General features: G+C 41.9%; 1 protein-coding gene across 2 annotated transcripts in view; it reads right to left on the bottom strand.

Moving 5' to 3' along the window:
- EPAS1 (endothelial PAS domain protein 1) overlaps nucleotides 1–26270 on the bottom strand; it is a 178608-nt gene extending 152338 nt beyond the window's left edge. Inside the window, exon 1 of one of the 2 annotated variants that reach the window (XM_032770229.2) lies at nucleotides 25424–26270. In XM_032770229.2, the coding sequence (XP_032626120.1) occupies nucleotides 25424–25449 (26 nt within the window). In that variant the 5' untranslated portion in view covers nucleotides 25450–26270. The remainder of the gene's footprint in view (nucleotides 1–25423) is intronic. The other variant, XM_032770228.2, reaches the window with a different exon arrangement.
- Nucleotides 26271–27876: the final 1606 nt, after the last annotated feature.

Raw genomic sequence — 27876 nt, 5'->3', positions numbered from 1 at the left:
CATTGGCTTTCAGTGGGAATTAGGCACTTAATTGCCATTTGTGCCTCTTGAAAATCTTTCCCTACAGACCTTAAAATATGTAAACTCCTGTTTATTTACATTTCCTACAGAATTTAAAAGAAAATGGTAACCATTCTAGAAGTTTTTTGAACCATCCTAATTTAATAAAGCATTTTCTGTCTGCTATGGGTTTCTATAGCATGGTTCAAAAACCCTGATGTAGCTTTCTGTATTCTCTGAAAAATTCTGTAGGTGTTTAGAGTAATTTCTATAGAAACCTGTTACATTTCTGTAAAACCATTGTTAGTTTTCTCTGTTGAATTCCACAGGACTTTTCCACATTGGACCCTCATGTTTCCATTTAAGTGCACAACATGTCTTGTGTTGCCAAGAAATAAAAAATGGTTTTCACCAGTTTTGCCTGCAGCATAAGTTGTCATTATGGGATCATAAGGGCACTACCCCTACTCTGGAGGGTATAAATGAAAATAAGAAAATAATGGCAACAATCTCTTCTTTTTAAATTATGGGTTTGTTTCAGATACACGATACTACAAATTTTAGGACCATTAGGACCAAACTTCTAAGTGTGTTTGGTGTTTTTAACCTTATTTTACAGTGTATACATTTTCCTCTCTCTTCCAGGAAGGCACAGATATACTAAAATAAGATGTAAAATAAACAAAGCGAGCACAAATATCTTTTCTTAGTTAGTTATTACCAACTACCATGGTGGTTTAAGCCAACCTTCTTCCATAAGACTAAACCAGGGCTGGGCAAACCTTTTAGCCTGAGGGCCACATCTGGAAATTGTATGGCAGGCCATGAGTGATCACAAAATTGGGGGTTGGGGTGCAGGCTCCAGCTGTGGGTGGGGGCTCTGCGGTGGGACCAGAAATTAGGAGTTCAGGGTGTGGGAGGGGGCTCTGGGCTGGGGCAGGGGGTTGAGGTGCCAGGGGGGTGAGGGCTCCAGCTGGGGTATGGGTCCTGGGGTGGGGCTGGGAATGAGAGGTTGGGGGTGCAGGAAAGTGCTCCAGGCTGGGACCAAGGGGTTCAGAGGGTGGGAGGGGGATCAGGGCTGGGGTAGGAGGTTGGGACATGGGAGGGGGTCAAGGGTGCAGGCTCTGGGTGGCGCTTACCTAAAGCAGCTCCCAGAAGCAGCAGCATGTCCCCTCTCCAACTCCTATGTGGAGGCGCAGCCAGGCAGCTCTGCACGCTGCCCTGTCTGCAGGCGCTTGAGGTGGGGGCAGCATGCGGAGCCCCCTGGCTGCCCCTACACATTGCTTCTGGGAGCCATGCAGAGTGAGGCAAGCCCCTGACCCCTCTCCCTGGCTGGAGTGCCAGATTGGAGCAAGTCCCGGACCCCACTCCCCAGCGGGAGCTCGAGGGCCAGATTAGAACATCTGGAGTGCTGATGAAGCCTCCAGGCCATAGTTTTCCCACCCCTGGACTAAACCCTAGAGTCCCCATCGTCACAACACGTTTACATTGTGCTAATACTTACTGGCTGAGAAGTCCAAACTGCAATCATTTACATCCCTTTCAGAGACTACTTATATGCACGTTTGCAGGATCAGGCCTTTAAAATGAACTGGGCAATGACCAGACCAAGTGCACAGTTACACAAGAAGCAAGGAAATATTATGCAAGACCACAGGAAGTTAAAGGAGACAGTATTCTGGGCAGACCTGGCAAGAAGTCTGTGTGAACTTCAGCTAACAAGCAAACTTCGGTCATTGGCGCCAAATTCAGCAGAGAGCACTCCCAATGCTGCAAAGGATAACACTGCACATGTTTTTGCCAGTAGGCTACGCTCCAGGACATCATGTACCTGATGGGATACAGATAAACTCAGGTTTTTGTGTGTTTTTTGCTAAGTCTTAAGTTATTTTTAAAATGTGGAGAGTATTTTCATTTTCAGTATTTGTTAGAAATAGCTAAAGGCTTGTTTTCATGGCTATCCTAACAGACCACTGCTACTTCTGCTCCTTATAATTTTAGCTACAGTAAGTGGCCTACAAAGGAAACCTTTTGGCAATAGCTCCATTTTTTTTTGCCCTCATATCTCTCTCTAGGTATACTCTACTTAAAAATTATTTCCTTTGTAAGAACCAAATCCTCCAGGAAATACATCAGATGAAGTCCATGTGAGTTTTGCTTGAATAAGAACTGCCAGATTTGGTCCCAATCCTACAAATGTTGATTACCTGGTAGTATAATGAAGGAAAGATATTTTCTTCTTTGTTAATGGTTTATTTTTAAAACATTGATGACAAAGTGTTTGAGGTGGGAAGCTCCATTTTGATTTGCACACATGGCCAAATAAAAAACACTGCATACTAAAGTGTCACACAGCACAAAACAATTGTGACATGTCTAGTCTATTGGAATTCTCAATAGACTCTATTTTTTATTTCCAACCACCATCTAAACAACAAAAGCTCTCTCCCTCTGGCAAATACACAATGAAATACACACAAACAATAGCACTGCCATGAAGAGAGGATTCTGAGAATTATGTTACTTGAGTAGTAGATCTGGACTTGCCACACTTCCGCAAAGTTGATTTGAACTGTTTCCATCATGACTGTTGTTTAAATAAGGTAAATATCGAACATACACAGATCCTAACCAGAGATTGCCATCCTGTAGTACACTTATAAAGAGGTTCCCATAACCTACCACTTTTGCAAACTCAATTAAACCAACAATACAGAAAAGTGAAAACGGCATTGATTACAGGGCCTACCTTGTTACACTGGTGTAATGATAACCAACGTGAATCATGACCATGACCACAAATCACAAATGAATACAAATGGACCACTCAAACCAAAAATATCCCTTTCCAAACAAGGATAAATTGTTTTGTGCCAGGAATCAGATTCCCCTGATGGAACGTCCACTGTCACTCTTGGAATTTCTGGATCCACAAGTGTAGTTGTTGAGAAGTTAATTTCCTATTCCAAATGAAGACCACAATTCCATTTCAAAATGAAGACTCAGCTTTGATGGGACCACTTATAAAGTTGAGCATGTGCTGCAGTACTTGATAACGGTCACAGAGCTAAACACCTTCCAGGATTCACTCTTAATATTCCAACTCAGAAAACCAATTAGCTTTCATCTATACATGATTGCCATGCTGTTCTCTCCCACTAGGAATAACCTTCCACTCAAAATGAAAGGGTAACAAATCATCACAAATCACACAAGAGAGAGAAGAGGGATGCATCCAGTTCAAATATCTTCTCCCATTTGTTCAAATGATCAAAGCTCCAGCACACTGAAGTTCCTCCCGAAATGCCAAAAACAAGGAAAAGTATTTTACCCGCATCTACATCTAGCAGATGCCAAATGGCAAGATGAGCCAAGTGCAAATGATACTCGATGATGATACTATCACTGTTCTATAAAGATCAAACTGGAAACTCCTCTATGGCTGCTTGATCTTCTATTAACATGATTATGTTTTTTTAAAATCATTGACACAAATGTTAGGTGTCAAGACAGCTGAAATCACTGTATATAGTCATAATTTATAAGGTTCATTCTTAGCTGTAATTTGGCACACACCTGCCACCAAAGACTAAAATTCTTTACTTTCTCTTTGGGGAAAATGTATCTTATTTGTTTCCAAATACTCAAATTTATATCACTAAGTGGCAGCCTTTCGTTTTTTCTTCAAATAATATTATATCTTATTCAACAGCCTCACTTTAAATATTGCAGCAATTCTTGGCACCAGAGCAAGTGGAATGCTTTTTTTTTTTTAAAGGCCACACATGACGCATTAACATCGATTTGCCCACAAAGTCTTTTCTCCTTAAACTTTGATAAACCAAAATCCACTTCCTGCACACGTAGGGTGACCGGATGTCTTGATTTTATAGGGACAGTCCCGATTTTTGGGTCTTTTTCTTATATAGGCTCCTATTACCCCCCAGCCCCATTCCAATTTTTCACATTAGCTGTCTGGTCACCCTATGCACAAGTAACAATATAAAAACACATAGCATTCCTCATACCTTACACAGCATCTAACAATTGTGTTTGCTTAAACCACCAGTAAATAGGAGACTGAACACAAGTGGAATCATTGCTAAACTATCGTTTGAGGAGGATAAGTTATATTTAATCTAAACTTACATGGGGCTTTCTTTAGTATTGCATCTATTATTTAGGCCCTAATCTTACAAACAATTATGCAACTGTTTAACTTTACAGATGAGTTCATGTTGACTACAGTGCAAATATTCACGTTTAAAGTTAAGCAGATGCATAACTGTTTGTAAGATTGGGGTGGTTAGTTTACAAGCTTTCGGCCCAAGGACCATCCTCCTGTTATATGTCTTTTGCCATGGGAAAGGGAGAAATTTTCCATGCCCCTAAATGGGGAGCAGGCTGTGGCTTTAACTGCTCAGTTGTTCCCAAGTAACTCAGCAGTGGGAAATGTTATGCAAATTGCCCTAATACAGCTTCACAAGGTGGGGGAGGGGGGTGCTTCTTACTCCTCACCCCCATCCCTGCACCTAACTCCATGTTATGCATAGTTACAATCTAGCCCCAAATGGCCAATTCCTAGTTCCCAATCTCTACGCAGCAGCAAGGGAGGGGCTATGTATATAAGAGCTTTGCTTCTCCTTGTTGCCACCTAGTGAGGGGATTAATGTGAAAGGAGTGAGCAAGGTTAAGAATCTTGATATCAGTTTTGATCATGTCTTTTCATACAAAGCTCCATGCATTCAGATGTGGCACGAAAGTGCTTTTTTCTGCTGAACAGTTTGCACCAGATTTTCAAACTAATTATTATTTGCACTACTATGCTATGTACACATAGGAAGAAAGTCACTACCACAGAGATCTATTATTATTATTTATAAGAACAGCCATATTGGATCAGACCAATGGTCCCTCTAGCACAGTATCCTGTCGTCCAACAGTTGCCAACGCCAGATGCTTCAGAACAGTGGTTCTCAACCTTTCCAAACTACTGTACCCCTTTCAGGAGTCTGATTTGTCTTACATACCCCCAAATTTCACCTCACTTAAAAACTACTTGCTTACAAAATTAGACAAAAAACACACGTGTCACAGCACACTATTGTTAAAAAACTGATTACTTTCTCATTTTGTCTGTCTGAAATTTAGTTTGTACTGACTTTTCTAGTGCATTTTGTGTATCCTGTTGTAAAACTAGGCAAATATCTAGATGAGTTGATGTACCCCTGGAAGACTTCTGTGTACCCCTACTGGTACACCTACCCCTAGTTGAGAACCACTGCTTCAGAGGGAATGAAAAAAACAGGTAATTCTTAAGTGATCCATTCCCTGTTGTCGATTCCCAGCTTCTGGCAAACAGAGGCTAAGGACACTTCAGAGCACGATTTTGCTTCCCTGCCTGTCCTGGCTAATAGCCATTGATGGACCTATCCTCCATGAACTTATCTAGTTCTTTTTTTCAAAGTATGTTACAGTCTTGTCCTTCACAACATCCTCTAGCAAAGAGATCTACAGGTTGACTGTGCATTGTATGAAAAAAATACTTTGTTCATTTTCAACCTGCTGCCTATTCATTTCATTTGGTGACTCCCTAGTTCAGGGATCAGCAACCTGTGGCACACGTGCCAAAGGCAGCACGTAAGCTGATTTTCAGTGGCACTCTGCTGCCAGCTGGGATCCCAGCCGCCAGCCCCGCTCAGCTAGGTGCCAGCCTAGATGGATGGAACCCCAGGCCGGCAGCAGGCTGAGTGAGGCTAGCAGCCGGGACCCTGGCTGGCAGGGGTCGAGCAGGACGGAACCCCAGACCAGCCAGTGGGCTGAGTGACTCAGCCCAGCATGTAAAGTACTGAGGTTCCGTTCTGCCGCCCCCACTAGCAAGTCATGGGTACATCAACTCAATCTAATATCCTTAGTCACCGGCCCCTGCTAAATTAATATTATTACTGGCAAGCAAAAACCCTTAAATACAGATAAATAAACAAAAACTGGCACACCACATTCTCAAAGAATTTGCGAACCCCTGCCCTATGTATCTTGTTGTTATGGAAAGCGAGCTACAATAACACTTCCTTATTTACCCTTTTTCCACATCCATCATAAGTTTTATGGACCCTCTATTAACTCTCCCCTTAGTCATCTCTTTTTCAAGCTGAAAGTCGCAGTCTTATTAATCTCTCCTTCATGGAAGCTGTTCCATACCATAAACATTTTTTGTTTTCTTTTTCTGTACCTTTTCCAATTCCGATATTACCTTTTTTGAGATGGGGGCAACCAATAGTCTGCCACACAGTATTCAAGATGTGTGACATAACATGATTTATATAAGCGCAATATTGATATTTCTATATTATTATTTATCCCTCGTTTCCCAATGATTCCTAGCATTTTGGTTAAGCGTTTTTGACTGCCGTTGCCACAGGAGTAGATGTTTTCAGAGAACTATCCATAATGACTCCAAGATCTCTTTCCTGAGTGGGTAAGAGCTATTTTAGAAGCCAACATTTATACAATATAGTTGGGATTATATTTTCCAGTGAATATTACTCAGTATTTATACAACATGAATTTCAATTGACATTTGTTGTCCAATCACTCCAGTTTGTGATGATACCTTGTAACTCTTTGCAGTCTGTTTGGACTAACTATCTTGAGTATTTGTATTATCTGCAAATTTTGTCACCTCACTGTTTACCCCCTTTTCCAGATAACATTTATCAATATCTGAAACCATACTGTCCAGTACTGACCCCATGAGGGATACCACTATTTACTCTCTCTAATTCTTGAAAGACTGACCATTTACTCCTATGCCGTTTCCTATCTTTTAACCCGTTACTGACATGACAGGACCGTCCTCTTATCCCATGACAGCCTACCTTTGTTAAGAGTCTTTGCGTGAGGGACCTTGTTCAAAGGCTTTTCTGAAAATCCCAATACAACTATATCCACGGCGATCCTCCCTTGTCCACATAACTTGTTGACCCCATCCCTCAAAGAATTCTTAGATAATCTGCGTGAGGCACTATTTCCCTTTACAAAAACAAGTGGTGACTTTCCCAACTAATTTGTGTTCATCTATTTGTTTGAAAATCTGTTCCTTTACTATAGTTTTCAATCAATTGGCCTGCGTACCTGAAGTATTGCTCTGGACCCTTTTTTAAAAATTGGATGTCACATTAGCTATCTCTTTAGTTATGTGCTACACAGGCTGATGTAAATGATAGTTACCAAGGACCAGATCTAGTCACCCAAGAGTTCGAGAAGGAACTCAAATGTAAATTGCAGAACTACTAACTGTGGATGTAACCTTATTACTTTTTTAATTTGTCAATCTTTCCAAAATCTTCCTCTAAGAACACCTCAGTCTGCCACAGTTCCTCAGATTGTCCTCTAAAAAGAATGGCTCAGGTTGGCAACATACCTTACAACCTCATCACATCTTGCCTAAGGCCTCAACTAAACCAAAATGATATCTCCTGCACAGCTAAATTTAAAACTACTCTGACCTTTCCAGTACCATTGCCCTGGTTTTAGTTCAAATTCCATCTCATGCACTTCAGGTAACATTTGGGGCTGCTCATCTACCATCCTTTATTATAACAACCAACCAATGGGTCTTATCATCTTTCAAAGATATGTTCATTTGTTTTCTGATTCCCTTGCCATTTCCCTCGCGAAATGTCTCCTAAATGCTCAAAGTAACCTAATCTACATTGATCCTAATTCCCTCTAAGCTGGGCTGGGGCAGGGAGAGATTCCTCTTCCCCCAGCCACAGACCCCAACCCAGGCCAACCAACAGAGCCCACCCTGGCTGGTGGGAGAGGTGCCCCTCCCCACAGCCCCCAACCCAGTCCGGCCCAGACTTGCACAGCCCCATAAGGAGAGACATCCTCCTCTTGCCCCCATATCCCAGCCTTGGCCCAGACCTGCCATAGCCATTGGAGAGACACCTCTCCTCTGGCCAACCCAGCCCTGGCCCAGCCACAGCCGTGGGATAGGCGCCCTTCTTCTGGCCTCCACCCATCCCTAGCCGGATCCTGCCACAGCCATGGCGAGAAGATGCACCGTCCCCAGCCACAATACCAGCCCGGGGCCAGGACCTGCCACAGTCATGGGAGAGACGCCCTTCCCCGGCCCCAACCCAGTCCCAGCCCAGCCCAGCCGCAGCCATAGGAGAAGTGACTCTCCTATGGCCCCAGTCCTGGAGCTGCTGAAGTGGGGAGAGGCACTCTCCCCACCAAGCCCAGGTGCTGCTGCAGAGAAAGAGAGTTGAAGGGCGTCCTCTCTCCCCACCGTAGCCCTGGGGCAATCTGTACCCCAAACCCCTCATCCCCAGCCCCAACCCAGAGCCTGCACCCCCAGCCAGAGCCCTCACACACACACCCACACCCCAACCCTCTGCCCCAGCCATGAGCCCCTTCCCACACACCGAACACCTCGGCCCCACCCCCACCACATGATTGTTGTTATGTGCATCAATATGGAGGTGATGTGTCACACATCACCTCATATTGGTGCACATACCAAAATTTATTCTGCACATGGGTGGGAAAAATTAGAGGAAACACTGCATTGATCTTATAACATAAGGGCCAAATTCACAGGAGATGCAAATGGTGGTGTAAATTACTTATAAGCAGGTGTAATTTATACATCGAGGGATAGCAGAAAGTGGTATAGTAGGAAAAACAATTAACGAGATAGCATAAGAAGGCAGTAAGGTAACATAAGCCCCACTACTTCTTTCGACCTTCTTGTTAATTATTCTTATTTAGGAGTCCCAAACAAGGTATGGATTTCATTGTGCTGGGCAGAGAAAGTTCCTACTAAAAATTTTTCAATTTAAATAGACATGACAGTCAAAGGGTGGAAGTGATGATGTATTACTACCTCCTTTTACAAATGGAAAACTGAGGCACAATTAACTAAATTTCCAGAGATTACTCAGGAAGTTGATGGCAGCACCAGAAACCGAACACAGATTTCCTGACTACTTATCCAGACCCTTAATCAGGGTTCTTCCTCTCTACAAAAGTTTAGATGCTTTTCCTGCCATATTCATTCCCTTTTAATCCCTCAACAAGTAATTTACACCCTACTTAGTGGCATGCAATTTACACCAGAAGTTACATCACCCCTGAACTTGGCCCTTGAGTATTTAATTCCAAACACCTGACTGTAATTTAAGAAAGTTGCTCAAAGTAGGATGCCTATTCTTGATAAGGGACAATTTTAGCTCTAGGAAGTGCTGACCCTCCCTAGTTCCATTTGCTTCAAACCCCCCACCATAAGGACCTTTCCTGAAGAGCCAGCCTTCTGGCTGTGGTAAATCTGGCTGTTTCTAGAGCCTGTCAGGGTTTATCTTGTATCAGTCAAAGGGGTTGCCAGAAACAGATCTTGGTGTACTCCTTTCATAATGCTTCCGGCACTGAGCCAGTGTCAGAGCAAATAACCGAGTTCAGAGTTGAAATTCACAAAATGACATCCTCAGCTTGCAGATCCTTAGTTTGACATGGCTCTGGATTGGCTGGTTACATGGTTAATAAACAATGTTTTTCTATGGGTAATAATGAGTGTTTCTAAACAGTGGTATTAAGTTTCCCTGCAAACATCTGCACCTGCTTATATTCCACTTTCAGGTCAGTGCATGTCTATGTAAATAGGTATTCTCTTTTTCTGAATCATTTGTAGACTATGTAGCTCTACTATGTAAAAACCTGTGGCAATGTTAAGACAACTTGATAGTAGAAAGGATGTTTTCATAGAAATATCCCTCTGGTTAGTAATGGCAATAACATATCCTTCAAATCACTTTGAGAGGAAAATACAACTGTAAGAAAATTAAATCTTCAGTTATAACAACAATGTTATTACAACTGTAGCACTGAAGAGTTCATCAGGGGCTGAACAAAGCTGCCAGAAAAAGGTTCTACTGTCAGACTAAAAACAGTGATCCAGCAACTTTGGGTTAGCATTTTAATAGCACGGGTTTAAGTTGTCAAAATCAGTTAGGTGAGAAAGATGCTGTGTCAAAAATCAAACACCAACATTTTCTTAACTGCAGGAGCCACATTGTTGCACTAGAGCCAGATGTTGCCTTCAGTGTGACCACAAAAAGAGGATCTCCTCCATGCATGGAGCTCACCCATTCATATATGGAGGGGTCAGCTGCTTCCACTGACTTTCCCCATACTGCATTTGTTTAGAATTGGCTTCAGCGAAGGGTGGGAAGTGGTTGGGTTAGGCCACTTGGAGATTCCCTGGGAAAAACAGCACAGTCCTTTTCCAATGGATCCTCCTTTGTGGCAGGGATCCTCATTAAAAGGGGGAATCCTAAGGGCAGCCAGAACCAGAGGTAATCAGGGGCACAAGGCCTTCATGCTGATGACCCTCCTTTCCTGGGAATCAGTGGGGTTTAGTGGCAGACTTTACAGTTCATTCCTGTAGGGCAGGGGGGAGGGAGAGAGGAAACCCAACCCTCCCAACAAAACAACGTGGAGGAAGCTCTCCAAAAGGATTCTAGCAGAGTTTTTCTCCCCCACAACCACCACAAGAGAGACAATCTAGACCTTAGTAAAATCCATGAGTCATTCAAATACTCTGGACATAGTGGTCATCAATTTTTTCATTTCAGTAAAAATACTGCTTAAAAATTCATGGAACAATATAGCTCTCAGATCCAAAGCCTGGAGTCCTTTACTCAGAACTTACCCAAACAAAGCTTCCATTACCCAAATAAATTCTGAATTCAGGACTTCACCCTACAATTATTTGTATCATTTTACTAATCAGAAGATTATTTACAAAGCCATTCTTGCTCCTATTGAATTCAGTGGGAGCAGCAGCAAGACAGTACTCTATGTAGTTATCTCATGGGCTCCAATAAGTGGAATTATATCCTGCATATGAGACTGACAATGATCAAGAATGCTATTGTACAATAGTAGAATATAAAATCTAACTAGACGCAGCAGCCTCATATACTGTGTCACAGAAAATGTTTTAGAGTGTGAAGCAAGTTGCAGGTAGAATTAAAATTATTATGATGGCTTCAGTTTGATCTGTAAGCAATAGCACATTTTCCATTATATATAAAGCCAGTCAAATTGCTGTATTTTAATGTCACATCAAAGATCTTCAAAGTATTGTGACAATAAGCAGAGCTGATAACATCAAGAATTCACTCATACAGAGGGTAATATAATTGTGAATGCACAGGCCTTGGAGATTCACTGATAATAACTGGAGTGTTATAACAAGAATGATATTTAAAGGATTGGTCTGTGGTTTATCATACAAATGCATTGTTAAATGCAAGTGAAAATGGACTGCTACTCAGATATTAAGTGCAGTGACTATGCTACCATTTATTGTGTCCATTATTTACCTTTGGTGAAATAAAATACAGGGAATCTTCTTACAATACATTTATAAAAGCTCCTTTATAACCACTAACATGTGACCTTCATACTTCTCTATCTTAATACTAAGCAAACATTTGTTGTGCAAGTGCACAATTGTGTGTTCTAAAGGTGAACTACAGTATACTGACAATTGAAATGCTATTAAACCCATTCACATCAAAATTCTCATGACCATCAAGTGATTTTTCACTGTGTGCAAACAAAAATTAATTAATTAAAGGCTCTAAGAACATAAAATTGCAAGGGCTTTATGCTTCAGGAAAATGAGCTTAATAATGCACACTGGTTTTCATGAAATACTGTAGATTATTTCAAGCAGTACTGTAGATTATTTCAAGTATTTGTAAATTACAGTGTACTATGTACAAGGAAACCTATTCTAGAGGATTGACAAAAACTGATTACTTTAAGAAAGTGGTCTCCTAAATAAATAGTGGATAACAGATGTACTAAGTATGTTTGTGGATACTATTGTACTAGGTTTCCTGTGGCAGTAACTTACTTCAGAAAGGTAGCCATGGTATAAGTATTGTATGAAAATATAAGTGTTGTATGACGTAGTTTTGTTTGTGTAGCGGGGTGGTCACCCACTCCTGCCCTGAGGGGTATAAAGACAGCCCTGGGGAAAGCAGTTACTAGACTGATTGGTGAAGCAGCCACAGCTGGGCCACGTCCCAATCAGGCCTCAGCTGGCCCTATATAAGAGACTGGGAGCCAGGACTCAGCAGTCACTTTTTAGCAATAGAGGGAGATGAGTCTGGCTGCTTAAGAGGGGACTGGACTGGACTGGACTGGACTGGACTGGACTGGAGCGGAGCGGAGGCAGAGAAGCTTGGGAGCTCCAGCCTGGAAAGCCCCAGGCTGCAGCCTAGCAGAAGGCCAATGGGAGGTTGCAGAGAACAGCCCAGGGGTAGGCAAAGACAAGTCCAAACCCAACCTTGCCAGCAATGAGTAGGCTGATACTGCAGTCTGCCCCAGGGTGCGGGGGCTAGATGATGACTGGCAGTACCCTTATACTGAGGTGAGGTGGGGACAGTGGGTGAGGGTTCCTTGGGAAGGGGGGACCCAGAGACTCTGGAGTGTACTGCCAGGGTGCAGCACCTGAGTGTGCAAAGGGCATCGGGTCCGGAAGGGACACCAGCCTGTAGAGGGTGCTCTGGAGGCTGGATGAGCTAATGCCCAGAAGGACCAGCATGAGATGCCAAAGGGGTGAGTCCCATGTGCTTACAGGTGGTGGAGAATGCAGGCATGAGGCAAGGCAGGACAGCGGGACTATTGCCTGGACATTGAAGGAACAAGCAAGAGATGGTGGATTCTGGGTATGCTGGGATTTTCTATGGGGAGACCCCAGGTATTGTCCCTGGGTGGGCCCCAGTGTCAGTGCGCCAGAAGAAGGGGGCTGATGACCTGCAGGGGAGCTGGGAGACCCAGAGTGGAGTGTTGGAGGTGCAATGGGACCTCCATGGACAGATGGCCCAGCTGGTGGAGAAACAGCAGGCCCTAATAAAGCTCCTCTGGAGGGAGCTCAGGAGGAACTACCGAGGACTGGAGGAGGAGCCCAGGGCCAGGGCCAGGAGGCCTGGCGTGGAACAGAAGATGTGTTACGCCTGTGCCAGGCGTGGACATATAAGGTGAGACTGTCCCTACTGGGCTGGGGGCAGGGTGCCTCAACCAGAAAAGGGACAGCGGCAAGTCCCTCAGGCAGTTCTCGGGAGGTCTCTCCCCTACCACAGGGCTGATGCTGGGAAAGAGGGCTGTCTCTCCCCAGCAGTGCCAGCCCTGGTGCTGAAGAAAGTCACCTCTTTCTCTGACCGCCACAGCCCTACATGTCCCAAATTCCCCCTGCCCCTTCTTCTCACCCCACTGCCCCCTCTCACTTACCCCTTATTCCCTCTAAGGCCACCACCTCACCTTACATGTGCATCTTCTCCAGGGTCCAGGCACCTAATTAGTGGAGCCATGGCTGTGTGCAGGCACACACCTTAGGGGGAACTATCCATGGACCATCTGAATGGAGCTCAGACCAGAGTTTGAGAACCTCTGATCTAGACTGACCTCCTGCATAACACAGTCCAAGGATGGTCACCCAATAATTTCTGCATCAAACCTCCTGTCTTCTGTTTGAGCTACTGCATACCTTGTAGAAAGACATTTAGTCCTGACTCAAAACTGCAAGTGATGGAGAATCCACCACATCCTTAAGTTAGTTGTTCTAATGGCTGGTTGATTATGATGATCACAAATTTGTGACTTATTTCTAGTCTGAATTTGTCTATCTTCAGCCTCCAAATATGTTTTCAGACTCAGATAATGGGGTACATAAATATTTACAACAGATAACATTCATATTTTATTGGTTCCAAACAAGTTTTTAATGATTCTGCTAATTTTATTACCACATACACCTTCAGACTGCTAGCTAATGATACTTTTACCAATATCTACATAATTTAATGCAGTTACTTGATTGAAAAAAATCTTCATATCTAATTTTATCTTTTCCTTAGACAGTACATTGTATTTTCTAAAATGAGAAGTGACAGTCTTAACTTCAAAGTCCATTGTTAAGGAAAGGGCTTTTAAAAGAAATGTCAATTAAGTATGTGCAACTGACATCTCTAAATGTATAAAAACCCTGTAGTATTCCTCTTTCTGATCCTGCCACATGCTGCACAATAGGAAGAAAAGAACAGGAAAGGCGTCAATGGAATGCCAGTGAAGTCACAGTGGAAGTTGAAGGTGCTGATCAATTTAGAGGGGTGCACAACATTTCACAGCAGTAGGTACCTCATTCACACTTTTTATTTTCTGAAAAACAGTTAAAGGCCCAGCAGCTAAGAGATAGTGGGCGGGGGGGAGTGACTAATTTATATAGCATCTCTCATGAACATCAGTACACTACAGAGTAGTGTAGTACATAGTACATACAGAGATTGCGGCAATCATTCTACACCATCAAAAACTTCATTTGGTAAACACAACAAACGATCATCTAGTTGTGTTCCTGTCCAACTGGGAGAACAGGCAGCCAGCTACCTTTGGAATCAATAGTCTTCAGATTGCTGTTGGAGATGATACATTGAAAGAGTTGAAGAACTAGTCATAACATGCAATCTTCATATAATATAAAGGTTGATCATCAAAGCAACAGCCCAACAACAAGAAAGAGAACTCAATACCTACATTGCTCAAATTATTAAAATGAAAGTTTACAGACATTTAAGTTGACTCTCTATCCTTCGTTTATAAGAAATAATAAATTAAAGGTTTTGTTTCTATTGGAGTCTAAAGACTCATTTCATTAATCACTTATATTAGCTTCCTAGCATCTATGGATTTGATACGCTACTATTGGTTTTTTCCCTAAAGATTTTAAAATTTAGAAACAGATGTCCTTGATGTAATAAAGATTCAGCTCACTAAGCCTTTATTCCTCTGTGTGTCTGATTATTGCAACAATTACACTTTTTAGTAAGAGGAGTTCTTGAAAAGTGCTCTAACCATCTTTCCTGCATGTACACTCAGGAAAAATACAGTTGTAAAAGATGTGAATTGCCCCTAGTTATCTCAATGACAAGTGTTGACTTAAAAGCTTAATGATACTGCTCCATTGTCTTTAACAGAACTAACCCAATGTACACAAGCTGGGGATCTGGCCCAGATTTTTAAGTCATTTAGGAATGCTATTCCATATATGGCCTTAATTTTGTAGACTCAACCTAGGGACCATAATTAAAAAGTGTAATCTGGCATGCTTCATTGACACAATTTGACAGGTTTCATGTTGATATTTTCCTTCTTTGAGAATTATTTAACTAATATCAACTTCACATACCAGACTACTTTTACAGATGAGAAACATTTTAATAATTCTGACTTTTTTCACATTTTGCTCCTTGGTGATAGACAGAGAGGCACAAGTTGTTCAGCAGTAGATTTCTTTTAAAGCTTGCTTTTACTTCTAATATATATAACATGTGAATTACTAAGGACTTTTAGAAAAACAAGAATGTATTTAGTTCTGTTTTGGCTATATATATTCTTAAAGGGTTTAAAGGCAAATGTTAAATTTGAGAGTGAAAATGTAAAACTATTAGATCTCTCCTTTGCTTCTAATTGGCTTGCAACGTAAATAAATACAGTATAGAATCAAGATACCAGTCATTATTATTGTTGATATCCCAGAGCAGAGTATGTTTGCCTACATTTTAGCTGGAATGAAACAGTTTCTGTAGACTTTTGTTTTTTTTCTAATTTACTGTCCTTATTAAAAAACAATACAAATCAAACATTCTGCTCAGATGCACAAAACTGTCCATAAAGCTGCAATAATCTGATATTAATTTCACAACCACAGGCTGAAATAGAACATTTGTAAAGTTTTCTCAACTTTTTCAAACAATCTTTTGGAGGGAACACTATAAACATTCCATTAATCAAAGAAAACTGCTGACTCCACATAATCATGCATACAGGAAGGGTCAAGATCAGGGCACCTCTTTAACTGAAGATCAGACACAAAAATTCAACTAAAGCAACTTTGCTTCTTGTTAGACAAAACATTTAATGAGCTTCTATAGAATGGAATATTCAATATTTGCTGTGTCATGTAATGTGATGGACAGTGGAGCACAATGGATATTTTATCCTATCTCAAATTCTTTATAAAAAACAGCCTGAAATTGTTTTAATGTCTAAAATGGCACACAGTTTGCAAAGGACTGTTTGTGGTACAATTCTTAACATTAAAAAAAAATCTAGAGCTAAATACAATCATGCAGGCAAAAGAGCCAAAATCATAATTAAATTTAGTACTAAAAAGTATAATTAAATATGGCTAATTTGGGACACTAACTGCTTTCATCCAACTGGTCAACTGTACGTCATAAAACAAATACTGTATTCTACAGTGCTATTGGAAAGCGGCATTATGCAGTTTCACAGCATTATACAAAAAGGAAGCTTAGTGGTTGTGAATAATCTTGCAAGTCTAATAAAAATACTGTCTCTAAGTGAATACTGAATATTGTCTCTAAGTGATTAAACTCTTACTAGCACCAGCTAATTAAAACACTTTGCTCCAACTAATGTTTAAGCAGCTACTGAACACAGCACTAGACTGACAGATAAGATTTTTCTCAAGGAAGTAACATAAAAAACTGCACCTGCATAGTGTACCATATTTGCATTTTGTTTTAATCTATAATGGTGTGTTCTGGCTATTGGCATGCCTTACAGTATGCCATAAAGTGAAATGCACATCCAAAATTTTCTCCCAGCATGTATATATGATGTATAAGCAAGCACACTAATATTTAAAGGAATACTCTGATCACCACACTTCACTATTAACAGATCTAAATGGAAAAGGCATTTCTGTGTCTAGAATTAACTATTTGTTTGCAGTGTTGTTATAACTGTTGGTCTCAGGACATTAGGAAGACAAGGTGGGTGATGAAATGTCTTTTATTGGACCAACTTCTTTTGATTAAAGAGACAAGCAGTCGAGTTGACACAGAGCTCTTCTTCACCTCTGGGTAAAGTATTCAGTGACACAGCTAGATGCCAAGTAGAATAGATTGTTTAGCATAAGAAGTTAACGTGTTGTAAGGGACCAGTCAAGGTGAAGTCTGCAGTTAACACCTCTCCAGTGATAGGCAGGTTAGTGGGTTATAGATTGTTGCAATAAGCCATAAATCCAGTGTCTTTATTAAGTCCATGATTTTTAGTATCTAACGAAGTTATTAATTTAAGGTCTCAGGCTCATCCTTTGAAGGTTGTGCAGGTTTCTTTTGAGGACAAGGACTGAGCGGTAAGATATGAAATGAGCATTTTGTGAAAAATGTTCACCCACAGGTGATATGGTGTTTTTGTCTTTTCTATTTGTGTTCATTCTAGAGCATAATGATTGTCTTGTTTCACCCACACAGTTGTTATTGGGACATTTAGTGCAGTGGATGAGGTATATCACATGGTTTGAGTGACACATGTAGGACCTATGGATCTTGAAAGATGTGTTGTGAGGCATACTGATCATCATACCAGTGCAGAGAAGTCTGCAGGTTTTGCATCTGTTAGGGCAGGATCCTTTGTCCTCTTATTGCAGAGGTGTTTAATTACTCACTTTACCTGGAATGACTCTCTTACAACAGTGGTTCTCAACCAGGTTGTAAGAGAGTCAATGTACCCCTGGGGATATTCAGAGGTCTTCCAGGGGGTACCATCAACTCATCTAGATATTTGCTTAGTTTTACAACAGGCTATATAAAAGCACTAGCAAAGTCAGTACAAACTAAAATTTCATACAGACAATAACTTGTTTATACTGCTCTACATATTGTACACTGAAATGTAAGTACAGTATTTATATTCCAATTGATTTTATAATTATATGGTAAAAATAAGAAAGTAAGCAATTGTTCAGGAATAGTGTGCTGTGACACTTGTGTATTTTTATGTCTGATTTTGTAAGTAAGCAGTTTTTAAGTGAGGTGTAACCTAGGGGTACGCAAGTCAAATCAGACTCTGAAAGAGGTACAGTCATCTGAAAAGGTTGAGAGCCACCGTCTTACAACATGTTAACTCTCATGATAAACAAACCTGCTCCACTTTGTATTTAGCTGTGACACTTGGGTGTGTCTACACTACAATAAAAAACTTGTGGCAAGCCTGTGTCAGCCAACACAGGCTCATGGGGCTAAAAACTGCAGCCAGTGTAGATGTTCGGGCTTGGGATGGAGCCCAGGATCTGAGACTCAGCAAGTGGGGAGTGTGCCAGAGCCCAGGATCCAACCTGAGCCCGAAAACCTACATCACAGTTTTGTAACCCCTCTGCCCAAGCCCTGTGAACCTGAGTCAGGTGACACAGGTAAGCGGCAGTGTCATACCCTCTGAGTACCTTTCCCAGACATGAAGAAAAGCTCTGTATAATCTCGAAAGCGTGTCTCTTTCACCAACAAAAGTTGGTCCAGTAAAAGATGTTACCTCACCCACCTTTTCATTATAGAATTTACTGTATTTAAAATAATCTGCCTTTATTACTATGCCTCATTGGCCATCAATTCCTTTACCTGATATTCATAACTTGATAAGAGTCAAATGAACCAAATGAAATAGGTTTTTTTCTCTGCAAGGCTGTTTTTTCAGTTCATGTAGCAAGATGCTCAATGTAAAGAAAGTGATTATAATGAGTTTCAGCCGACACTGGAGCTTGAGCATTGTAGTTCAAGCATTACATTTGGAAAAAATACAACTGAGTAAGAAAGGTCAGTTCTATGCTCACATTTGAAATATGAATTGCAATACATTACACATCTTCCTTTCACTCTTTGCCAAACAACTATTATGCTGGTAACAAACAGCCCAATCCTTCAGTGCTTACTCATACAAGTGCTATAATTCCGTTGACTTCAATGGGACTACCTACAGCAGTAAGAACTGCTTTCAGGAATAAAAGTTGTATTATCTGGCTCTCCAGAACCTGAGTTTTAAAGATAATGCAGTACTTTTTCCCCCCTTTCTGCATAGCTTGTAAAACTCTTAAAGGTAGGAAAATAAAATTTTGTTCACTGGAAGTTTATAATTCTTTGTAGATAGGTCAAATTTTTGCAGTTAGTGGAAGTACTTAAAAACACAGTTATAGAATTCACAGTGCACAACACCCCTTGTTTTGAAATGTATACACTGGAATTTCCAGATGTGACTGCTACATCATAAAGTTAGATGTGCTATAGAAAGCAAGAGGAGATTCATTATTTAGATTTATGGCAAGGTCCCTAAATATGAAGGATACCATAATAAATTCCAGTACTGAAGGCTTCCATAGTATCAGAACAGGGTGAATATATGATAACTGGGGATAACAACAGGTTAGTAGAAAATGTAATGTTATTTGACAAACAGAAAATCAAAATGAGATACTCCACTCAAGGGTGCCAGATTTTAGCATTCATCATGTGAGTGGTTATGAATTTTGACAGAAACAGTGTTTGTGAAGTCAAAAGTATATATAACTTGGCAGAAACCAAGACAATTTTAGTAGTCTCACAAATGACAACAAATGCCCACATTCTGCAATTATCAGGGTGAAATCCATTCAACCTGTATAAAGTCCAAATATTTGGGCTGTAATATGAGTGGAATGAACAGTGGCTGGGGAACTGAAACCTACCCCTTCTAATTGGATGTGGGTGCCACTGAAATCTATGGGACTTGGTTTCTGACAAATTGGATTAGTTCTTTTGAAAGTAAGGATTTGCAGGCTACTATTGATGGTAAAGCTCTTAGGACTCCATCCTTCTCCAATTAAAGAAAATGGCAAATTTCTCATTGATCTCAGTTGTGCAGAATCAGTCCTTTAAGGGAGAGGTCAATGAGAGTAGAAGGCACAAAGTATCTCATGAGAGCTTCTTAGCACTTAGCAGTATCAAGCTTTAAATATTAATAGAAAGCATTCAGTTATCTAGCCACAGTTGAACAGGGATATTTAAGTATCAGATGTTTGGTGTTTTGGTCAACTTTTTCCCTCCCCCTCTAATATCATGCAGCACCTAAAAATTAGCACGGCTTATAAAAAAAACTGTCTGACTTCAGTATAGTGTCATTAACAACCATAAACTTTTTGGGTGGGGGGGAGAATAATGAAATAATCATACAAAAGTACGCTTAAAAATCACTACTGCCAGATTCTGACTCAGCAGTTGCACATGCATATTTCTCATAGTCTAAGTTGTTCATTTTCTCAACTTGAAAAATCTCTAGTAGTTTTTTTTCCAGCAATCTGTGTTCTGAATGAATTTATCAGGAAACACCGAACAAGCATCATCAATGTTCACTTTGAGAAAAAGGACAGCTTTGACAGTGTCTGCACTCATTTGCTTTACTCCAAAGACTGTTCCACACAAAACACTAAATCCTATGTTCCTGATAAATACAGAGCAAAATCTACTTGGTCCTGCAATGTGTCTTGAAGAAAAAAAATTCTAATGATAAAAAAATAACCAATTACAAGCAAAAATCAATCATGGTTAAATAAAATCCAAAGACATTTCAAATATCTGAAAAGAAGTTCTCAGAACACTGAAATATCATATCAAAAAAAATTGTATCATGATTTTGCATATGGCCATGTTTGGAATATGAAAATTAAATGTATGCTATATTGATTACTCTTAGTTTACATTATCTTGCAAGCAAAATTTGTTTTATTCTTTCAATGAGTTCTTAAAATATATTAATATTCTAAGAAATATTTACTTTTTGTTTAAGAATACAAATACCTACAAAGAAGCTTTCCACTGACTAATTTGAAGTAATGGATCTATTCATTTTCCATCAAAGTCGGTGGTAGATGACTCAGACCAGATTTTTATTTAAGGAAACGCACCTTACACCTACTAATGAGAGTGTGACAACTTGACAGTTCTACATAAAATGTTACTCAGATCTCTTTGACTTGGACTGAAATGTAACTCCCATGTGAGAATCCAAGGATGATCTTTGATTTAAATGGAGCACAGTGTAAAATGTCCTGGATTATCCTTCATGGAGTGCCACTTGTTTTATGGTGGCAGAACTGTTCCTCAAGGCTTATGCCTCAAGACTTGCCTGGAAGTCCTACAAAACAGATTTTTATTTGCATCATCACTTTTTCTTCATGAAATTGATTTATAAATTGTGATATTATGTGAACCATGTTAAGTTTCCAGCTGTATATCCAGCTAGAAAACAAGCTAATAATGCTGTAGCAACTGATAAACTAAGGCAATAAATCATTCATATAAAAGCAACAAATGAAAATAAAATATATTAAGTTTCAATTGGCTATGCAGAATATTCCTGTACATACACACACACACACACACACACACACACCTGAAAGAATACTGAACTAGACACATGACCTTTCATCTCAAAGCACCATACAAACATTGTACTCACCTCTATTACACAGATAGAGATAGGTAAGTATTATTACCCTACTTCTGAGATATGGAAATAGACACAAGAATGTCAAGTGATTTACTTAAGATCACACTTGAGTCAGTGGCAGAACCAGTAAATTAGAACCCAGATCTCCTAAATTTCAGTATTGTGCTGTATATAAAAGTATATTCTTAGGCACTTTAGAGAGAGAAAACCAAAGAGAGGAAAGAAGAAAGTGCAGTAGGCCTCAAGCACCAGTAGTGCACTGGTTTCATCTTCGGGCCAAACCTTAAACCTGCACCTTCTGTGGCAAGACCTGCTCCTTGAGAACTGGACTTTTTAGCCACTCTCAATGCTGCAGCATGACACATAGTAACTGAACTGTTTTGGCAATTACACCCTTGTCTTGAGACAGTTGCCATCTGTGGGTATGTCTACACTGCAAAACACCTATGGCTGGCAAGCCAAGCCCAAACATCTACACTGCAATATTACAGCCTCACCACAGGGGTTTAATTGCAGTCATCCCCTAAAATCGGCTTAGTTTCAAAGTTCTCTGTGCACTAGACACTGCTCATTCCCTTATAGTTTTAGGTGATTAAGAGTGAATTTTTTTTGTTAAAAACTGTGATATTACTATCTTTCATTAAAATTGTGAATTTTCAGTCTGAAGATTATTTCAGCCCTTTATTAAACATACTACATATTTTTATAATACACCTTACTGTACCATAATTTTTTTCACTCTTCTCTTCAAAACAGAATTATGAGGGTACATAACATTATCCAGTACATCATTCTTTGCATAGAATGTTAACTCATATGTAGAACAAATGTGCAGTTCAGATAAAGTATATAGCACTAATAAATTAATATCTGATATGCTGATGGTTCTAAAAATACAATTTAACTAAAATTATCCAGTGCAATAATTTTCACACTGCTCATAGTGCAGCTTAGTCAATGATCTGGAGCTAGTGCACAAATTAAAATGAAATATTAAATACAATTTTTAGAAACTTAGTATATCAGTAAATGAAACAACTATATAAGAACAATGGCAAGATAAGGTATTTCCTTCATAAATTACAGCTTGTATTTACATATTTCTGTATTCAATGACAAAAGTCAATCTTGCAAACCCTGATAGCATAAAATAGCTTGAATATCTCAACATATGGGTCAATCCTGCAATTTTTAATCACTTGGACAGTTTTTACTCATGCATGTACTCTCATTGATTTCACAAGTTAAATGTCTGCCAGTTTTGCACTATAGTTCCTGATTTCTTTCCCTTTGTTTCCACCTGTAACATGTACAGAGCACCATAACAATTTGTATTAAGATTCAGCAGGTTCTCAGTGGTAATTATGGAGTTTGAATACCTGGATTTCTGTTTTCTTTGGCCATATTACTATGATATAATTAAATCCTTACTTTACATCTCCTTGCAACAAAAAATATTTAGTAAGAGTAAGAGAGAAACACCTATCCAATAACTGTGCTCAGCACATTCACAGAGCCCTCAACTTTAAGTGAAATGATTGGCAGTTAAAACACAACATGCCTCTCAGGTCCTATATTAAATTCTGGTATTTCATCGGATTCCCAAAATTATGAGGCCACCTACACAGTACATCCTCAGTACATCATATGTTGAGATTTATCAGCAATATAAAATTAATAAAATGTTTACATAACATGTAAGCTATTCCCATGTAATTGTAATTAAGAAGCATGTTTTGTTAAAATTCCTTCCTTCTGAAACACTATCTTCAACTGCAAAAATAATTACCTAATTGACATTAAAAATAATAAACCTTGTTGTAAATTGCATTAGCTTAATCACCGAAAACTAATGAACTAAATAACCCTGAACTGGAGAACAAGACTGGAGAACTAATATTTGTTGTTGATTGTGGTCTGCATATGTGCATGATCTTAGTTTCAAATGACCAGCTATGGGTGCAGTTATGTATTTTCGATTATATTGTACACTCTTCTTCGTATGAGAAAGATTGATACCCACCAGAAAGGTGGGTTCTTTCCCACTTTGCAGAAGATTTTTGGATGGAGCAAGGAAGTGGGAGTAAATGGAAGTGGGGGGAGACCTTAGCCCAGGGGTGGACAAACTGGGGAGCGAGGTCTCGGTCTCAGCCCCGCTCAGGCGCTCCAGCCAGGGGCCACATCAGCCATGGCACAGCCTCACTCTGGCTCCTATGTGCTCCAATGGGAGCTGCAGGGGCTGTGCCTGCTGCGAGACCTAGCTACACCTTTGTGCAGGAGCCATAGAAGGGATATGCCATTGCTTCCGGGACCCTCTGGAGATAAGTACAGTTCAGAGCCTGCACCCCTGAGCCTCTATGCCCCAACCCTGATCCCACTCTCCAAACCCCTCAATCCCAACCCAGAGCACCCTCCTACACCCCAAACTCCTCATCCCCAGCCCCACCCCACAGCCCACACCCCTAACCAGCCCTCATCCTCTCCAGCACTCCCACCTACAACCCCACCCCAATTTAGAGAGTATTCATGGCCCACCATACAATTTCTATTCCCCAATGTGGCCCTCAAGCCAAAAAGTTTGCCCACCCCTGCCTTAGCCTCAGAGTAGCAGAGACCTCTCTGGTGCAGCCAATCAGAAAAAACAGACAGCTGAACGTTGCCCAATGCAGCTAATCAGAGCGCCGCTATCAGGATATTCACTTTCAATGCAACCGAAGTGCAGACCCTCAACAAGAAATGGACTAACTCCACCCTGAGCTCAGCTCCTTGGAGCAGCAGCTGCAGAGGAGATCCGCTCGGTCAGTGTTCCAGCCAACGCTTAGACTAAATACTGATCAGTTACACAGGACTTAATCCGGACTCACTCTGCCCCCTGAAGGAAAATGAGTCCCGATTCACAACCGGTGTAACTGAGCTCAGCCGAGCCTACGGTCCCATGTCTCCCGACTGGCGCCCGCGCTCGCCGAAAGTCCCATTGGGAAAATAACACACAGTACTTATCCCCTGAGACTCCAGCCGAGGTCCTATGAACCGGGGTTGGATGAATGCGGAACCTACACTTGCTTGGCTTTATATCCCAGTTTTTACCGTAAACCCGCCCTGGGGATCGCAGGTGGAAAACTGGGGTATACCGCTCATGTGCTCTCCCGGGGAAGCGGTGGAGTATCCATTACGCTTCCCTGTAGCTCCCAGGGACGCATGAAAGTGCGGGCTGGAGCCTCACGACTGCATATGCTACGTTTCCCTATAATATATATGACATCACGAGGAGCTTTTGAAACCACCTACTTTTGAGATCACTTTTAGGAAATCGTTCATCCTGGTAAATTCCTTCTGCCCTGTTCAGTGCAAGCAACTCACCCCACCTGCTATGTTGTTTTTTAATCCTTCACCTCCTGGGGGGAATTAACTTTTTGTAACTTGCCGCACCAACCCATCTTGGACTCGAGTTCATGTTGCCTGGGCCGCTACAAACTGAGAGAGGAAGGAGCAGGGCTGCGACCACCCTCCGCATTTGGTGTAAAGTTTTTGTGTTGTTGTGCGGGTTTGGGCAGGAAGGTTATCTTTGCTGCCCTGCTGAAATGACCTCTTCCTTCGCGGCTGCGGCGATCAACCAAGACAATTAACTGTCAAGAACCATTTTTCCTGCCGCTACCCCTCTCAGGGCCCGATCCCGCGCCCAGGCAGTCAATGGGATCACCACCATGAACTTCAACCATTTGCTGCTGGATCCGTAAAGCGCCAGCTTGAGTAGTTTGGTAGCAGCGGCAGGCAGCTCTAGCCTGAAAGCATCCTGTGTCCCAGCCGGGGGGCAGCCCCAGGACCTGGAGTCCACGCAACAGCCTCAGCCTTGCGGGAGAAATCGAAGTCACCCAGGCAGCAGCAACCAATGACCCCTCCAGCAGGCGACGAGACACGGTCCTGTCCTTGGGACCGTCATAACTCAGGAGACTCCCAAACCCCGTGCCTCTCCCCGGGCACCACGGTTGCAGTTGCACTGTTCCCACGTTCATTGCACATCCCACCCCCGAGCCTATCCAGCCGCTTGTGCCCCCGTCTCGCTTACCTTTTCTTTTCCTTGTCAGCTGTCATTACTGAGGCTGCTGCTCGTTGTGTCGCTTAAACCAACTCGGGCTGCCAACCTGGGCCCCTCGGTCACGGCTGTGGGTGTCCTGCTTGCCGATCCCCTCTGCCTCCAAAAAGCACCCAGCAGCCTAGAGATCCCAGGCGTGGAGGTGGGAAGGCCGGGGAATGGCTCGCGCTCTCGCAGCTGACAGCAACGCTGGTGCACCAGTTGTCCTGTAGGAAAAGGCTGAAGCAATCCTGGCCAGGTCGCCCCTGAGCTGACCATACAGTCTCAGGACACTGCCGAGGATTGTACAGCCCGCCCAGGGGGGAAGGAGAAGGGAGAGACCGGGATTCCCCTCAAATCTGAAGCCCTGCCAGAAGAAAGTTCTCACTTTAAAACTTCAGGCTTCCCTGGAGTCCGGGGGGCAGGTTCAGCCTCTTTAGCCCCGTCTCCCGCTGGAGCTGTCGCGGCTTGTTCTCCAATGGGGACGGGAGCTGGCTGAGCCCTCCTCCTCCCGCTGCCCCCTCCCACCACGTCCACCCAGGCTCCAGCAGGACTTGCCGAGATGAGGTCAACGCCGCGAGAGGCGGCGGAGCGAGCGAGGGTGCCAGGGCCAGCAAGGAGCGCTCAAGGGACGCGGGGGAGGAGGGGACGTTGTGGGCAGCTGGAGTCTTTCCTCCCGCTGCGCTGCACGACGCAGCCCCCTGCAGCAGCCTTGCCAGCAGCACCCCGCTGGGCTAGAGGGGCAAGGCAGCGTGCTGGGAAGGGGCCAGTGATTGCTTTGCAGGGGGGCAATTCTCGCTCCTCGGCAGCGGCTGCTCCCGGCCCAGGGGACGGATTTCCCTCCTCAGCGCGGTGCCTTATCACTTGCTGCAGGGAGCGAAATGCTTGGCTGAGCTCGCCCCGCAGCTCGGCTGCTGCCCCGGGCACTCCAGCACTTTCCCAGCCAGAGCAGCGGGGGGACGGGGGCAAGCTGGCCGGGAATAGCCTTAGGGGAAGGTGGCTGGGAGCACCTGGCAGGTCAGGCAGAAACGTGACTGGGCTGTAAACATTGGCTTGTGGGTGACTTATACCCCACCCACACTTGTTGTTGTTTTTGCCGGGGCTAGGGGGAGGAAGAGATTGTATTTTCACGAATTGTTTTTCTGTCCTGGATGCACTGGGTCTGCAGGGGTCATTCGGACGCGAAAAATCAAGTTATCATCATCATCATGCTTTTGCCCTCTTAGTATATGCAGATAAGGCCTCTCATTTCCCTCCGCCTTCAGCTGGCTGGGGCTGCTCCTCGGACTAGGAGTGTCACAGAGGCGATGCCTCTCATTAATTAGGAAATAGCTAGTTTGGCAAAGATTCACAGAGGCATTTAGTGGAAGTTAGGAGCCTCAATACCTTTGTAGATCTCGGCCGTTGATATTAAGGTTAAGACATTCAGGTAGTGTGGTGGTGGGGTCATAAAGAAGTGATTACTTGCTTTAGCTGGCAGTGTGCTTGGTAAAGTGAAATCTTGTTTTCAGCCCAGCCCACACAAATTGAAACCCAGGACTTTCTTTAAATCCCTCACCCAGGTTGTTCTCACAAATTTATCTATTTGGATTATTCCTTAACTAAAAAAAAGCTCTAAAGTAAAAAATGCTCTTCACAAAAATTAAGACTGTCTATATTAATACGTTTCATATCAATAGCCACAAACCCAGCAGCCACTCCACAAGCTCCAGACCCAAATTAGTCAGCCACATACTGATGAAAAAATACCCTTCTCACAACTACTAACTCCCAGTGCTCAGTTACTTTTCTAAATATTAGTATCACATATGAATGTTCCAAATGAGGGAGGAAAGGGGGTCAGAGATTCAGTAATTGTGCTCCAGTGCAGGTCACATCTGGAGAGAAGTGAATATTGGAGCATAAGTTTGCACAGGCCCTCAGTTTATTGATCTTCCTTCCTCAGACTTTTACATTTTGTTTCTTTTTAAAAAGCCATTGTATCCTTATTTTCTTGTTCAAATAAAAACAGCAATAAATTTTTTTTTAAAATTAAGCTTACTGGTATTAAGTGTCTGCTGGAGAAATAAAGTACTAACGCTCAACTCCTGTGAGCTCCTGCTATGACATTTTTCAAATTGTACAATTAAATAAGTCTGTCGTATCAAAAATTATTTCCTCACACTACAATCTATTTATTTTTCAGCTTAATTGCATTCATGATCTCTAAATACTCCAGTTTAATATTTTTTTTAATTAGACAACTCAAACCCAAAACATCTTTTCCACAGAATAAAAACTGCTTGTTTTCTTACACTTCACCATAATGGAAATAATTTCATATTTTGCCTATAATAAATTATTTCTCTATTATTCAAAGTTTAGCTGTTTCTCCCTGCCATTTTCATACGCTGTTTAGAAAAAAATTGGTCAGAGAAGTATTTCTTTGTGTAACATGTTTAAAGCAA

Source organism: Chelonoidis abingdonii, chromosome 3 (assembly GCF_003597395.2).
Source record: "Chelonoidis abingdonii isolate Lonesome George chromosome 3, CheloAbing_2.0, whole genome shotgun sequence".
Classification (NCBI taxonomy): domain Eukaryota; kingdom Metazoa; phylum Chordata; order Testudines; family Testudinidae; genus Chelonoidis; species Chelonoidis abingdonii.
Note: the sequence above shows the minus strand (reverse complement) of the source record. Positions and strands in the feature narration are given on the sequence as shown.